Source organism: Palaemon carinicauda, chromosome 21 (assembly GCF_036898095.1).
Source record: "Palaemon carinicauda isolate YSFRI2023 chromosome 21, ASM3689809v2, whole genome shotgun sequence".
NCBI classification, from domain to species: Eukaryota; Metazoa; Arthropoda; class Malacostraca; order Decapoda; family Palaemonidae; genus Palaemon; species Palaemon carinicauda.
Genome location: NC_090745.1, coordinates 60,524,631 through 60,540,859, shown reverse-complemented (window position 1 = coordinate 60,540,859; position 16,229 = coordinate 60,524,631). Strand labels below are relative to the sequence as shown.

The 16,229-nt window shown below is 39.9% G+C and overlaps 1 protein-coding gene across 4 annotated transcripts in view; it reads right to left on the bottom strand.

The window, feature by feature from the left end:
* The window catches only part of LOC137615287 (uncharacterized), a 317,326-nt gene that overhangs the window by 26,343 nt on the left and 274,754 nt on the right, over positions 1–16,229 (bottom strand). For all 4 annotated transcript variants that reach the window (XM_068345024.1, XM_068345022.1, XM_068345025.1 and 1 more), the window contains one exon: positions 11,567–11,694. In XM_068345024.1, the coding sequence (XP_068201125.1) occupies positions 11,567–11,694 (128 nt within the window). The remainder of the gene's footprint in view (positions 1–11,566; positions 11,695–16,229) is intronic.

The following is a 16,229-nucleotide window of genomic DNA, read 5'->3' as shown; positions in this document are numbered from 1 at the left end:
GTTAAATTGTACTCCTTTTCAGTTGAGGCATAAACTCTCTGAGCAAAAGCTCGAAGCTGAGTATAGTTGTTCCAGGTCAATTCTGATCTGTTACCCTTCCAAAGATGATAGGCCTCCTGTTTCTCCAAATAAGCACGTCTACAATCATCATTGAACCACGGTTTGTCCTTCACTCGGTACCTTAGCACACGAGAAGGGATACGCCTATCAATTATGTTGACTAGATTCTCATTCAAAGGGACAACAGGATCTACACTATTATATAATTGTGACCAATTCAAGCACAAAAGATCATGTAAAATCCCATTCCAGTCTGCTTGGGATTTCATATAAATTTTACAAGAATATGATATATCAGGGACAGGCTGCTCAGTCTTCACTAATAATGAAATCAAGGCATGATCAGAAGTCCCGACTGGAGAACCAACCTTACTAGTTATAACGCCAGGGGAGTCAGTGTATACGAGGTCCAAGCAATTACCAGACCTGTGAGTAGCTTCATTTATGATTTGCTCACAGCCTGATCGAATCAGAGGCAAAGTCTAAAGCTATTAAGCCATGGCGATCGGTAGGAGAGATAGAACTTAACCACTCCCTATGGTGAGCATTAAAATCACCAACAAAGACAAAAGAAGCCTTTCTATCATCTTCTTGTATCTTAGCCATAATGGTAAGAAGACAATCGAAGATAGAATCATCTATGTCTGGATTCCGGTAGATCGAACACAAATAAAAGTTGTTATGCCTGCCACAAACTTTTATTACCTGAATCTCATGACATCCACATTGATAGCAGGACTTATGAGAAGCAGGGTACTCGGTCCTAATATACACTGCCATTCCCCTGGCCCTAGGGATGGCATCACGTTTCAACATTATTGGCTTCTTAAAACCAGTTATAAGGAGCTCAGATGAGTGCCTCATATTAGAAACCAAAGTTTCTGAGCACAAAAGAATATCATACTGCCTGGACGCAACTGTAAGGTCTTGGATATTTGCATGAAGACCACGAATATTGCAATACAGAAGACGACATTGACGAAATCTAGGACGTACTGGTCCCGGATTTCGCTCAATGTCTCCAGACAGCATAAGAATTAATAGAAATAAAAAAGAGACAGCACACTTAAAAACTAGATTAACAAGAATTATAACAAAAACAATACGTGCAGAATTATAAACAAAGTGATTGATGATACCCATAGACTATAGTAAAAAGTCGGAAAAACTGGTCAACATGGAGGAGCCGATACACCATGCAAGGCTAAATACCCTCCAGGATAGCCACTTCAACTGAAGGGAGGACAGTAAGGATGGTTTTGAGAAGAAAAATAATCAGAAAAAGGAAAAGACAACCTCTTGATAAACCACCAGGCATCCATGGCCCTTCTATTAAGCCTGCCCAACACACTATTTCAAAAAAACAAGAGGAAAAAAAAAAATAAGATAGAATAGTGTGCCTGAGTGTACCCTCAAGCAAGTAGGCGGCATATCTTCCGCCACCGCTCCTCCAGTGAACTATAAGATTCTTTCCATTCCCCCTTCAGTCCTTTAGTGTCGGCATAGCCGACACAACATTCTTTCGCCGGTATTCTGACAGTCATCCCGGCTTGCCAGTTTGCCTTCGTTGCCGGCCGGGACCCTACCGGCGACAGTTAGTTCAGCCGCTTCAGCCACATTCCTCCTTATGTTCTTCCTTCACCAGAAGTGAATGTCACAAAGAGAAGATTGAGCCAGCCCTGACGGCTGCCGGTGGGAAACCTAACATACCTTTGAGAAGTCTTCAGCCCTCTCTTGGTCTGCCATCCACAATTATTGCTGTCAGTGGTACAGCTGGCGGCAGGCCTTTTGTGGATGGATGGAAGCTAGAATCAGAAAGATTCTTACCCCTTCCATTAGAACTCTCATTCTGGCAAGGAGACAGTAGGTGGCCTGATAGTCCTCCTACACTTCCAATTGTTGTGCTAAACCATAATAATAGGAATCTCCTTCCCTAATGCTTTTTCTCTCTCTACCAGTTAGTGCCGCTAGCTACTAACTTAACCTAGGCAGTGCGCTGGCTGTACTACAGTATACAAATATACAGTAGTACACTTGTTTTCTAACATACTCTGTTTTTCAATCACAGTGTATTGTTGGAACCATGATATTATGTTGAGGCTGAGTAATCCCTCAACACCCAGATAATTTCTTTGATTATCGGGACCCTATTAAATCACCGATCAGTGTTAATATTGCGGGTAGATAATGTTAGTATAGCGCTAGCTAACCCTAAGTCTAGTCCCTAGAGTTACTCCTACCTCGTATTCTCCCTATCAGGGAACTAAAATATTAACTTCTGACGGAGGTCTCAGCAATGGCATGTGAGGGGAAACACAGATATGTCTTTTCTACTTTCTTTCAAGCTTACTATCTTAAGCTATCATAACCGATAGTAATTACTATTGTTGATAAAAAATGTATGCTTTTATATCACTGATATAAAAAAATTGTATACTCATTGAGCCCCTTTTCCTTTACAGGAGGACCCAATGGAGAAGTATGCAGCCTTAGCCTGCAACCACAAAGGTAAAGACTTTTGTGGCCACATGAAGTGCAGGACTCATGCCCCCTGCTGCATCACGTCAGGAGTCCTCAAGTATTGGGACCCGAAGGGTTGCCCCACCTGTTTGACCCTGCTTCCCAACGGCTTTGGAAAAGCTCCCTCAGTCGACATAGAGACTAGAGATACAGCGAGAGAGACCCTTCGCAAATGGGTAAGTAGATTCCAAAAGAATTTTCAGGGACCGTACTTACCCGACGACTCCCTAAGGTGCCTACTGTTCCCCAAGGCGGTGGTCCCCCAGGAACAGGTCTTGTCTTCCCTCATACATCTGGAGATTGACACAGACATAGGCAAGGCACTGGAAGGCATGGACATCCACCAAGAAAGGACAACAGAAGTGTCCACTGACACTGAGAAGGCCCAACTACAAGGAGGCCCCAAAGAAGATGTGGAACATCCATAAGCGGAAGAAGAAGGATCTGTTTCAACGGCAACCGAAAACCCTCAGTTTGCCGTGACGGCATACCAACCTATGCCGTCAACCTCTTCAATCCCAACTCCACAACCAGTGGCACATGCCGTCAAGAACGAAGAGATCCTCTCTCCGATTCAGTGGATGATGGAGTTGTTCCAAAAGGTACAAGAGACGATGAGAAAATCATTTTAGACTGAAACAGATACTATTGCAAGAGAGGACAGACCGCCCCGGACCTACCAAGAGCTCTACTAAGAAGCCCCTTATGGTGCCGAATCTCTCTCACCGCTCCGAAACCAACCCTTGGAGGTATGCAGAGCATATGCCCATGATGAATGGGAAACTATTCGTCTCGGAGAAGTTGGGGACCAAACTTATTGAAGATCTTGAGTTCTGGCCTAACTTTTCAGCTTACCCAGAATGTTACGTGAGACTGCAGGATGAACATGCAACCCGTGAGGAAACGGTACCCAAAGAGGTCATTGTCTTCGAGCATGACAAGGCCCAAGCCATCCTCCTGAAAACCTTGAAAGGAGCTGGGTACACCAACTCCAAAGTCTCAGCACTGAGCAAGAGACATCCCACCTTTCTTGCTCCTTCCTCCATCTCTTTCCCCTTTTCGGAGAAAGCACTAGACTTTGCCATCAAGGCAGTTGACGAGGGCAAACCCTGCCCAACCCTAGAGGAATGCAAACCATTCTCTCTTGCACTGCCTGCCTGCCTGCTAGGAGAAGTGGAAGGATGTTCACATAACCTTCTCCGTCTCTAAGTTGGATCAATGAGAACCTTCCGAAGTTGCCAGACCATCTTCTGAGGAGGGAACAAGAGGCGAAGGAGAGACTTGTGGCCTTCTTTCTCATCAGAACTGCCGGGAAATGAGTGCAGGTCTACAGAACGCCCCAGAAATGTTCATTTTCCTGGCTAAGTCCCACATGGGTACCCTTGTGAAAGACTTATATGCCTTCCTCAAAGTGAGAAGAGCCTGCAGAGAGTTCGTTTTGGCTTCAGCGACCATAAGACATGAACCAAGGAAATTGATTACCTCGAACATCTGCAATAAAGAACTTTTCCCACAGGAACTGGTCCAACAGATCAGAGCCAGAGGACCCACAGAGAACTGGAACCTTCTCCAAAAGTGGGGCATGAGCTCAAAGAGGAATTCTTTCTCAGACGGAGGTCCCCAGCCTAAGAATAAAAAGGCAAGGAGACCACGCAAACCTGCACAACTTTCTGCCGTGACTATGACCACGATGCCTCAGACCACTTTCCAGATGGTCCCTCAACAACTGGTAGCTCAGTCGCCAATGTTTAACCCCAACGTCGAGAGGCAGTCTTCTTCCTTTCGCCTTAGTCAGAAAGGAAATGGCCCTAGAAGTTCGACAGAAGGTGACTCCTCCCGGGGCCGAGTAAGACGTGGTCACAGAAACAAATCCCCAGGAACCCCCATTCAAAGAGGGGTTCCAGGTAGGAGGCAGACCGTATCACTTTCAGGATCGCTGGACCTTCTATCCCCGGGCCCACATCCTATTAACGAATGGACTTCAGTGGAAATGGAACAGAACTCCACCACGTTTTCCAAAATTCTTCCAACACTCCAACCCCTCTTGAGAAGAATATACCTCAGAACTCTTGAACAGGAAAGAAGGTAATAAGGAAAGCGAAGTCCATCAAATTCCAGGGAAGGCTGTTTCGTGTTCCCAAGAAAGACTCAGACAAACTCAGAGTCATTCTATACTTGTCTCCACTCAACAAGTTCATTGAGAACAACAAGTTCCGGATGCTTACTTGGCAACACATAAGGACCCTTCTACCAAAAGGAGCAAATACAGCCTCAATAGACCCAACAGATGCTCACTGGCATCTTCTATTGAGCCGCCCTTTCTCCTCCTACCTAGGACTCATTCTACAGAAGAAGTGATTCTTCAGATCAATGCCCTTTGGACTGAACAGAGCCCCAGGGATATTCATGAAGCCGGCAGACACAATCGTTCAGCAGCTAAACTCCAAAAGAGTTCAATAATAGCATATCTAGACGATTGACTGGTATGGATAGCATCCAAGACTACTTGTCTGCAGGCAGCCAACAAGGTGATGAAGTTTTTGGAACACCTGGGCTTCAGCATCAATCACAAAAAGTCTTGCCTTCCTCCAGCACAGAAGTTTCAATGGCTAGGAATCCAATGGGACTTAAAGTCACACCACATCTCCATTCCATCCAAGAAGAGGAGAGAGACAGAGGGATCTGTCAAGAGACTAATCCGTTACAAGAGGATTTCAGAACGCCAACAGGAAAAGTATTTCACTCTCTCCAGTTTGCGGCAGTGACAGACCCGGTGCTAAAAGCACGTCTAAAAGATGCGTCAAGAGTCTGGAGAAGATACGTATCAAACGCTCGAAGAGATTAACCAAGGTTGACCCCGACCCTATTGGGCACGCAGTTAAGGCTGTGGTCAACAGCCAAGAGCCTAGCACGAACAATTCCCCTGCAACCACCACAACCATCAGAGGAGGTACACACGGACTCCTCCTGGAAAGGATAGAGTGGCCATTCTCATGAGAGAAAAGTGCAAAGGAATTGGTTGCACCAGTTCAAAACCTTTCATATCAACGTTTTGGAAGCTCTGGCAGTTTGCCTGATGTTGAAGAGACTATCCCCTTGCAGAACAGTCCACATCAGATTGACCCTGAACAACGAAGTGATAGAAAAATGTCTAAATCAATCTTGAGATCATCTCACATAGGACATGTGATATTAGCCACCTTCCACCTGGTAAGGAAGAAGGGATGGCACCTATCAGCAGTTCACCTACAAGGGTTCCGCAATGTGACTGCGTATGCTCTATACAGGCGAAAGCCCATAGAGACAGAATGGACCCTAGACGCAGACCCATTCTCCTCCACCTTGGAAGAAGTCCCGGAACTGCAGACCGACCTCTTCACAACGAGCGACAACAAGAAACTACCTCAATATGTAGCCCCTTAGATGGACCCTCGAGCAGTGGTGACGGACACCATGTCCCTCGACCGGAACAGGTGGAATCATATTTACCTGTTTCCACCAACCATCCTTCTGCTAAGAGTCCTCGACAAGCTAAGATCCTTCAGAAGGACAGCAACAGTAGTGGCCCTCAGGTGGCCCAAAAACAATTGGTTCCCTCTAGTTCTAGAACTGAAACTGAGGCTGTTCCCTCTGCCGGACCCAGCATTATCCCAACTGGTCTAGAAGTCGACTGCCTACGCTTCATCCTTGAGAACCAATAACCTACATCTCACGATTTCTCATCCTAGCAGCAAACAAAAGGTTTAGAATCTCTAAGGATAAAGTTGACTTCATCGAAGAGTATAAGTCAAGTTCGACTAGGAGACAATATGAATCGTCATGGAAGAAATGGGTGTCCTTTATGAAATCAAGGGAACCAACAGAAATATCAATAGGTAATCTGTCTAGCTTTCTTCATATCCCTACACGAACAAGGCCTGGCTTCCACTACGATTACTTTGTGTAAATCAGCCCTGGCTAGACCACTTCTGTACGCTTTCGGAGTGGACCTCTCAAGTGAAATCTTTAATAAGATCCAAAAAGCATGCGTTAGACTCAAGTCAGCAGCCCCACCAAAGCCCATCACGTGGTCTTTGGACGAAGTCTAGCACTATGCTTCGAACCTAAACAATGAGAATTGTACTCTAAAGGATCTAACACAGAAAGTTATTTTTCTGTTTGTCATAGCCTCAGGGGTTAGAGTTAATGAAATAGTGGCCTTATCTAGAAGCGAAGGCCATATTCAGTTACTAGACACAGGAGATCCAAACCTCTTTCCTGATCCTACCTTTCTTACCAAGAATGAGCTACCCACCAAGAGGTGGGGTCCTTGGAGAATCTGCCCATTGAAGGAAGATGCCTGTCTGTGCCCAGTAGAGTGTCTTAAGGACTATCTTCGAAGAACTTCAGACTCCAAGGGAGGACAGCTCTTCAAAGGTGAAACTTTCAAGATCAAACCTATCCCTAAGACAACTGAGAGCAAAGCTCACCTACTTTATTCGCAGAGCAGATCCTGACAGTACACTCACAGGTCACGATCCAAGGAAAGTTGCTTCTTCGTTAAATTTCTTTCAACACATGGACTTCAGAAGACTCCACTCATACACTAGGTGGAGATCATCCAGGGTCTTTTACAAACACTATACGAAGCAAATACATGAAATAAAACATTTTGTGGTGGCGGCGGGTAGTTTTATAAAACCCGTCTTCTAGCGCTGCGATGAACAGTGAACTGCTTCGGGACTTTTCAGTGTATCGGGTGCATGGGTACACTTACCCTCGAGTGCAAATCCCAACGGTGATTAACACACTGTTCCATATAGGTGCATATCTGACCAATAACACCAGTGCCGAGTGAACGTTTGCGTCACAGTGTTTAGGCATTCCCAAAGTCTGTACAAGTCAGTCAGATTTGTTCACATCTCCAATGAGTGGCATTATTCCGATAATGAAATTATATATTTTTTCTACAAGAGAAAATATGTACCCTGATGTGTTTTCATTGCTGGATCAGATTTATACCCTATCATAACTACATTTGATAATCTAGTTGCAAGATAAAAATACTAAACGTATTTGCGTCTTATTACTGCTATCTCAGTTGCAGACAAATAAAACATGCTAGAGTTTTAATTATACCCTATAAGGACCCAACTTGAAATCAGGATACAGATTTCCAAGGAATGTGAAAGGTAATCTCTAAAGTTTTACCTTCTGTTCCTACGGTAATTCAAGCCTTAAATCCTTATCGTCGATCTCGACACTTTCCCTGCAGGGGCCAGGAAGCACTAAACCAGTTCCAGGTTTACTGGAAATGACAGTTAACTGGAATTTCATATACAGGTCTAGGAGACCAGATAAGGAATCCATTCAAGGTAGAAGGCACACACACAAATCTACAGATATAGTACTTTCAAGTTATTTCTCTAGTATGCTTCCATCAGGACGATATGGCCGAGCCCAAAAACGGATTTTGAGCAATGCGAAAAATCTATTTTTGGGTGAGAGTGCCATGTTGTCCTGATGGACCCAACCTTTTGCTGACCCCGGCCGAAACTACTCTATCTGTGGCTATTCCTGCTTAAGGATAAGTAAAGGAATGGCGGCCGTTAGTTGTATGGATAGGAGGTCCACCGGGTACCTAGAACGGTACCCCCTCTCTTTCGCCACTCAGAGTTAAATCTATTCGGGGAGATGATTGCTATGTGTGGTATCTAAAAAATACGTCCCTGATCCCTTGCGATATCCTTAACTGGATACTCGCGCCAGGAGTTAGAATCCTGGAGACCTTCGGTTTATTTTTCTGGGAGTATCACTGTAGCAAATATCCCTTAGAAAGCTACCTAAAGGAACCTTCCATCAGGATGACATGGCACTCTCACCCAAAAATAGATTTTTTGCTTTGCTCAAAATCCGTTATATATATGTATATATATATATATATATATATATATATATATATATATATATATATATATATATATATATATATATATATATATATATATATATATATATATATATATATATATATATATGTGTGTGTGTGTGTGTCTGTGCTAGGACATTTCGCAACTGGACCGTTAGTATCCGGACATTTCGTTGCCGGATACTTCTCTGCTATTAAGACAATACCCTACTAAAAGCACACATTTGTTTCTTTCCAAATCGTTGAAGATTTATTTTTTATTGGACTGGTAACTTATATGATAATAATGATGATAACTCTAGTTTTTAATGATCTCTTTACTACTTTTGTCACCTAGTACTCTTTTTTTATAAACCGTTACATAAATGAGTAAAAAAATCGTTCAGTTAAAATTCATTTCCTTGGTGTTTCATATCACTTGCAATCTATGTATTATTAAACAAAAATATGATAAATTATTTGCAAGTTTACATCACTCACAATGCATGTATTATATAATCAAAATAACATGAAATAAGAATATTTAATAACGAAAATTAGCTTCAATTTCTTTATTAGTTAAAGCTTCAAGTTATGCGCAATAGCTTGAAGTCAATTCATTTTTGAATTGCGGTCGTAGAAATTAATATATTTTCAGAACGCTTTGCTCATAGGCCATGTATTTAATTTCTCGGAAGTTGGGTTATCGCAATCTATTTGTATTATACTCGTTCTCGCCAGTGCTTTCTTGTTCTTTAAGGCATAAATTTTCCATATGTTAGGGTGCGAGCTTGTAACAGATACTGTAAGGGAGCTATGAAACCGATTCAAGTTATTATTGGTCCTTGGCATTTCATTGATTGCCTTTCTGCGCATATTCCTTGAATCTGTAGAAAACAGTGGATCTAGTCTTGTGCTCTTTGATCCCCGGCGTCGTTCCCTTCCATTATAATTGGTAGCAAAGTAAGAAACAATTCCTTGTGTAATTTCGTCATCAATTAACTCTTCAAACTCTTCAATTTTTTTTTTTTTTTTTTTTTTTGGTTTTCCCCGACTTCCCGACCAACTAGGTGACACAACTGATAACTTTTAATTCGAATTAGAACTAATGAGTCAATATGGATGAAAATTAAAATAATATCGTGCTCAAATAGGAATAAATTTCTATCTACTAATAGTAGAGAATCTTAGTATCTTCAAGTGAGAGACACTTAGGTTCCTACTTCTTTTAGAACTTCTGGTGGCATGATTGGTGGCAACCTAGTCTTTCACTTGGAGAAATTAGGGTTTGCTCCCAGTGTGAAATAGAAATCTATCTCTATTTGAGCACGATATTGTTTTAATTTTCATCCATATCGACTCATTAAGGGTTATTCGAATTAAAAGCAATCAATTTTGTCACCTGGTTGGTCAGGAAGTCGGGAAAAACTCGATGGTATGAGACTGATGTCTCACCAGGTAAATCCTGAAGTGCAGTTAACACCTAGGTTCCTTATTCTTTAAAGAACCTCAGGTGGCATAATTGGTAGCGACCTTGTCTTTCGCTTGAAGCGACTTGGGTTCGATCCTAGAATGAGGTACAAATCTTTTTCTATTTGAGCATGATATTGTGTTGATTTTCCTCCAAATTGACTCATTGGGGGTTATTTTAATTAAAGGCTATCAACTGTGTCACCTGATGGGTCGGGAAATCGGAGAAAACTCGCAAGTATGAGACTGATGTCTCACTAGGTAGATCCTGAAGTGCAGTTAACACTTAGGTTCCTACTTCTTCTAGGTCCTCTTGTGGTATGATTGGTAGCGACCTTGTCTTTCACTTGGAGAGACTAGGGTTCGATCCCAGTATGAGGTAGAAATCTATTTCGATTTGAGCCCGGCAGTGTGTTAATATTCACCCATATATATATATATATATATATATATATATATATATATATATATATATATATATATATATATATATATATATATATATATATATATATATATATATATATATATATATATATATATATATATATATATATATATATATATATATATAGATGTGTCTGTATATATATATATATATATATATATATATATATATATATATATATATATATATATATATATATATATATATATATATATATATATATATATATATGATAATGACTGCTACAATGCCTTTAGCATCTTGACATCCTTATAAATTATAGATACAATTGTCAATAAAAGCTCTTATTCAATTTGAAATTAAATCAATCCACTTTTTACTTCCAAAGACACGATAATCCGCGAAGTTAAGAATAGAGCGATGAGTCTGTTCCAAGTCGTGTATTCGACAAATATAAGGCTGCTCAACTTTAATTGACATTAAATTGTCTTTATACGCCCTTTTGCATTAACTTCGAATATGTCGGTTTTAATCCTTCCGTAGAGAGTCAAAACGTCTTCATACATTTCCTATTTGAAGTAAGACTATTGGTGACAAAGCGTATCCAAAAATTCCCGTTCTAGGATCCTTCTCTCTTGTTAGTGAGTCTGTAGCATTACAGAAGACCTACACATACTTATCGTCTTCAGCCAGTTCATTTATTTTTCTAAATATTTTACTGCATGTTAGTAACTCATAATTTCTATCCTGCATTCCTTCATCTACTTTGTCTCCATTCCCCCATAATAGCTCTCTCTCTCTCTCTCTCTCTCTCTCTCTCTCTCTCTCTCTCTCTCTCTCTCTCTCTCTCTCTCTCTCTCTCTCTCTAACCATTTGATTTGACACAATGTCTGACACATCTATTTCATAAGGCTGCGCAGGTTTTAATACACACACTTATATACTCATATATATCAAAATTCAACGACACTAGAAAAAACGTTCCTGCTTTTTAAGGTCCAGCAATAACTGATTGTGATAATAATATATTTAGTGTTCGATTAACTTACTGTGTGACGGTTTAAAGACATGACAAATTTGGATAAGAAAATACCTGCATATTATTTATGTTACTGTAGGTATGTAATATAGCAAAAATTTTAAGCTGTTGAAGGTGTTAAACGTCAACAAAATAATCTAATTAGCAAGAAATTGAATAAAAACACCATTTCCATACTGACCTTATTATAATGGTACCAGTAGATGTAGCTGGGTCTCTCCACTGTGTGGTCAACGACGCAACTAAGGTTGATGGGTGAGCCCCGGTGCACGAAAATCTCCGGCCCGTTGATGATCCTCGCACTGGGTACTGTAGGTAGGTCAAGGTGAGAGGAAATGAACAATATGACATTTAGGGGTATGTTTTCTTTCGTGTCTCTTTAGGAAGGAACTGGTATAGTTGATTTTAATCAAGCATGTAAGGTACAAATAGTAACGTTTGAAAATTTTGAAATTTATTTTGTTGATTAAACATTTTATCAAAAGGTTAATGTGGAAGTGATTGTTGTAACAATTATGAAATGTTTAGTACAAATACTGCAGGCATTCGGTTATAGAGAATGCAATTTTTTTTTTATCAAAAACAATTATTTGCTCACTCTAAGGTATGGGGTGGGACAAGGAAGCAGTAGGATGCAGAGTTCATTTTCGGTGAAAGGAAAAATATGAGGGATTACTATGATGAAGTTTCATTATTTTTTCACTTCATAACAATTCATTAATAAATTGAAGATACCTCTCAAGAATGGCATAATATGATACCATGGCTGACCTGTTATGAATATAAACGTAAAATATTAATAAAATATGGTAAGGTTAACAACAACAATCGTTTCTCTATCACCCATTCTCAGAATTATATTATAACAAGTATTTCCTCACAGCATTGTTCACAACATAGACAGGTCCATTATTATTAATGGTAATATTTTTATTGCATAATATTTTGAAACTTAAAACATGCGAAGTCGTATTAATAGAAATGTACATCACAGCTGACTGGAGGAACAAGTTGGTTTAAATGGATTATTTTAATTGCTACAACACTACTACAATATACATTCACTTTGCTGGAGCGTGTAATTGCCACAGTAAGGCCAAAATAGGCTCACCATCTGTTGAGGCATTATTGTTAATATTAACATCTTATAGGGATGCTTTGTTCGAGATGCCCCCTCGTCCATGTGGTTGGTCCGGCTGTAGTCAGATTTTAAGGAGAGTCATACTGACGGTTCTGTATAATTGCCTAATTAGAGACAAAGGTGTATAGTAAAGGTTAATGGGTCAAGCATGCTTGCTGGCTAGCTGTCATAAATGTAAAATTAGATGAAAGTCAGAAACCACGGCTTCTTGATACACTTGTTGTCTCTGCTACAATGCTTACCTCATTATGGCCTTCTGTGTCCATGAGATCATTACAACTAAGTTTTACTCTAATGCTGTAGTGAGAGACGAAATCGCTAATAAGCTTCTAGCCTCATACTATGTATGATAACTATACTCGAAATTGCTATCATACAGCTGCTGTAAAAGTAAAAATTCCAAGTGCAGAAGATTTTATCTAATTAAATCAAACTTTATATATAGATAACGATTTGAACGTAATTTGAATTAAAAACTGATATAAATGTATGTATGTATGTATGTATGTATATATATATATATATATATATATATATATATATATATATATATATATATATATATATATATATATATATATATATATATATATATATATATATATATATATATATATATATATATATATATATATATATAATATATATATATATATATATATATATATATATATATATATATATATATATATATATATATATATATATATATATATATATATATATATATATATATATATATATATATATATATATATATATATATATATATATATGATGAAAATTAGGTAGTTTTCTTTCCTCGAGGTGGATCCAAATAAAATTCAAAAGTCCATTTCACGTGCATTTTTTAATTGAAGAATCGTGGATGCAACCCAGTGTATTAAAACTTTCACAATATTAAGCGCTTCACACACCTACACAGGGGTCTCCTAAGCAGTTGGGGTCGCTCCCCAACATGCACTGCCATACCCTTCACCGTGCATGCACCTTCTTGATTCTTGGAGGTTTTTAAGGTCCTCCTAGACAACACATCTTTCCTACATTTGAGCACTTCTGATTTATGCGATCTTGTTACTAACCTATGGACCTCTATTATTTCCTCATGAATGAACCACCTCAAAATACATATGATCCTTCCTTTTTTTTACCTTTACTCATCATTGTTCATAAATTTAAATCATTACAAATATATATGGCAAGACACCCATATATATATATCACCCACGAATGGCATTTAATACCGAATTCTATCTTGGAAATATATATCCACTTGGAATTCCTTTCATGGCAACCCCTACCTATTCGGCCGGAAACCATGCCTGCGAGGACTCTACCAACTGAGCCATCAATAGAGATAAGTTTATGACAAGTCCCCGTACATATTCCTGTCGAATTCAGGAATCTGTTCATAGACTTGAAATAAACCCATCTCCACCATGATAGCTGAAGTGTGAGTTTGCAACATGTGGTTATTTCAAACTTATTATCTCTCTTGATGGCTCAGTTGGTAGAATAGGTAGAAGTTCGAATCTCTACCCGGCCAGAAGCAGTTACCAAGATAGAATTCGGTATTGAATGCCATTCGTGGGTGATATTTACATTGATTAAAATCACGAGTATCTGTGATATATATTCATCATAGAATAACCACGTGTTGCAAACTCACAATTCAGCTGGACTTGCAGCTCCTAAGATCCCATTATCAATAATTTCACTTAACTCCAATTCACTTATAGAATCACTTCCTAACAAGACTCTTTTATTTGTCAAATTAACTATTGTAATAGTCTGTTTGCTCTCTTTTATTTATGACAACCCCTGTAAGACTACGTGTGCCCATTTTTCATGTGGTTTAACAATAACCTTAATTCCCAACAGGAGAGGCTGAGACGGGGTCACTGTTATCCTCGTAAGACCTGTTGAGGCAAAATTTCTCCTTTTTCAGGTACAGCCATTGGCCAAAGCACCACCCACCAGTTGAGATACTACTACTAGAGAGTTATTGTATCCTTTGACTGGCCAGACAGCACTACATTGGATCCCTTTCTCTGGTTACGGCTCATTTCATTTTTGTCGGCACTTACAGAAAATAGTCTGGCCTATTCTTCACACATTCTGCTCTTTCCTCATACACTTGATAACCTTGGAATTACCAAACAATTCTTCTTCTCTTAGGAGGTTAGCTACTGCACTGGATTGTTCAGAAGCTCCTGCTCTTGGTAAGGATAGATGAGACTCTTTAGCTATGGTAAGCAGCTCTTCTAGGAGATTGTTCTCTAGTCTTGGGTAGTGCTATAGCCTCTGTACCATGGTCTTCCACTGTCTTGGGTTAGAAATCTCTTGCTTTAGGGTCATCTCAGACACACTATTCCATTCTATTTCTCTTTCTCTCATCATTTTGAAGTTTTTATTGTTTATATATGAAAGATTTAATTCAATGCTGTTGTTGTTCTTAAATTTCTCTTGTTTATTAACTTATTTCCTTTTCTCACTAGGTTATTATCCCTGTTGGAGTCCTTGGGCTTATGATATCCTGCTTTTCCAACTAATGGTGTAACTTAGCAAATAATACTGATATCAATATATTGTCTCTCCCTTCCCGCAAAGGCACTTACACTCTCATGACTTTTTATCGGCAGAATGCACCCTCCTGCCATTACTGTTACTCTGTCTCTTTCCCCGCAAATGTATGTCTTTTTATTTCATAATAAAGTCAAGACCAAGTACACTTTGGATACCTAGAATACCCAAGGTGGGTAAGATAGAAAATGTCATGTGCAAACTTTACAGATCCCACCTGAAAGTTGACTGTCATTATATGTCATGCCTGTAGTTTATTTCTTACTTTTGTGTAGTGAATGATGGGTGTCACTGACTTTAGTGGATTCAAAGAGCTTCCTTGTTCAAGAAGCGAAACGATGACTCCTATGTTGATCAGCGCTTGGATCGACTTACCTGGCAGATCTGTCTTGATTGCTAGGACTCCGAACGACCAGGTTGGATCCTGATATGGGCAGCATAGGCTAACGACCTTGCTTGCAATACCATCGCCCCCTGCTGCTGTTTCTAGTACCACGGGGTTAAGGTTGGCATTACCAAGGGAGGTGCCACTGCCTATATGCCCATTGGCCTCTGCTCCACCATACTAGCTGTTTCGTTGACCGCTGCAGCTGTTATGGGGGGCTGGGGCGGTTGGCATCTATCTCCCTTGTCTCACCCTTCCTCTGCCTCCTCTTCCTCTGATACTGGGCAGGGGTTGATATACCACAGCATGCCCACTCTCGGTATTTTTTGGGGGGACATTCTTAAGATAGATAACCGTATGCTTGATAGTTATAACAGCCGGAAGATGCCTAGGCTGGGCACTCGATTCGTTGGTGCCCTCTCCCCCACAGTGCCAACACCTGATGAGTCTTCTCCCTGATGACTTTGCTCTCCCGTCCCCCGATTTGAGGGTTGGTGGCAGCAGCTCATTGCATATGTTCTCATGGCTGCCACCTATATGGAATCAGGAGGATTATTTTCGATCACATTTTCTTCTGACAAACTGTCTAGAATGCCTTGTATCTCCATCATTATACGTGCTTACAAGCGATTGTCATCAAACAAATAGCCACATAGATATGGGTTTACTAACCTACGAATGTGCTTACGGGGTATCGCTTTAGATCACAATCTAGAAAAGTATGCATTGCAGAAC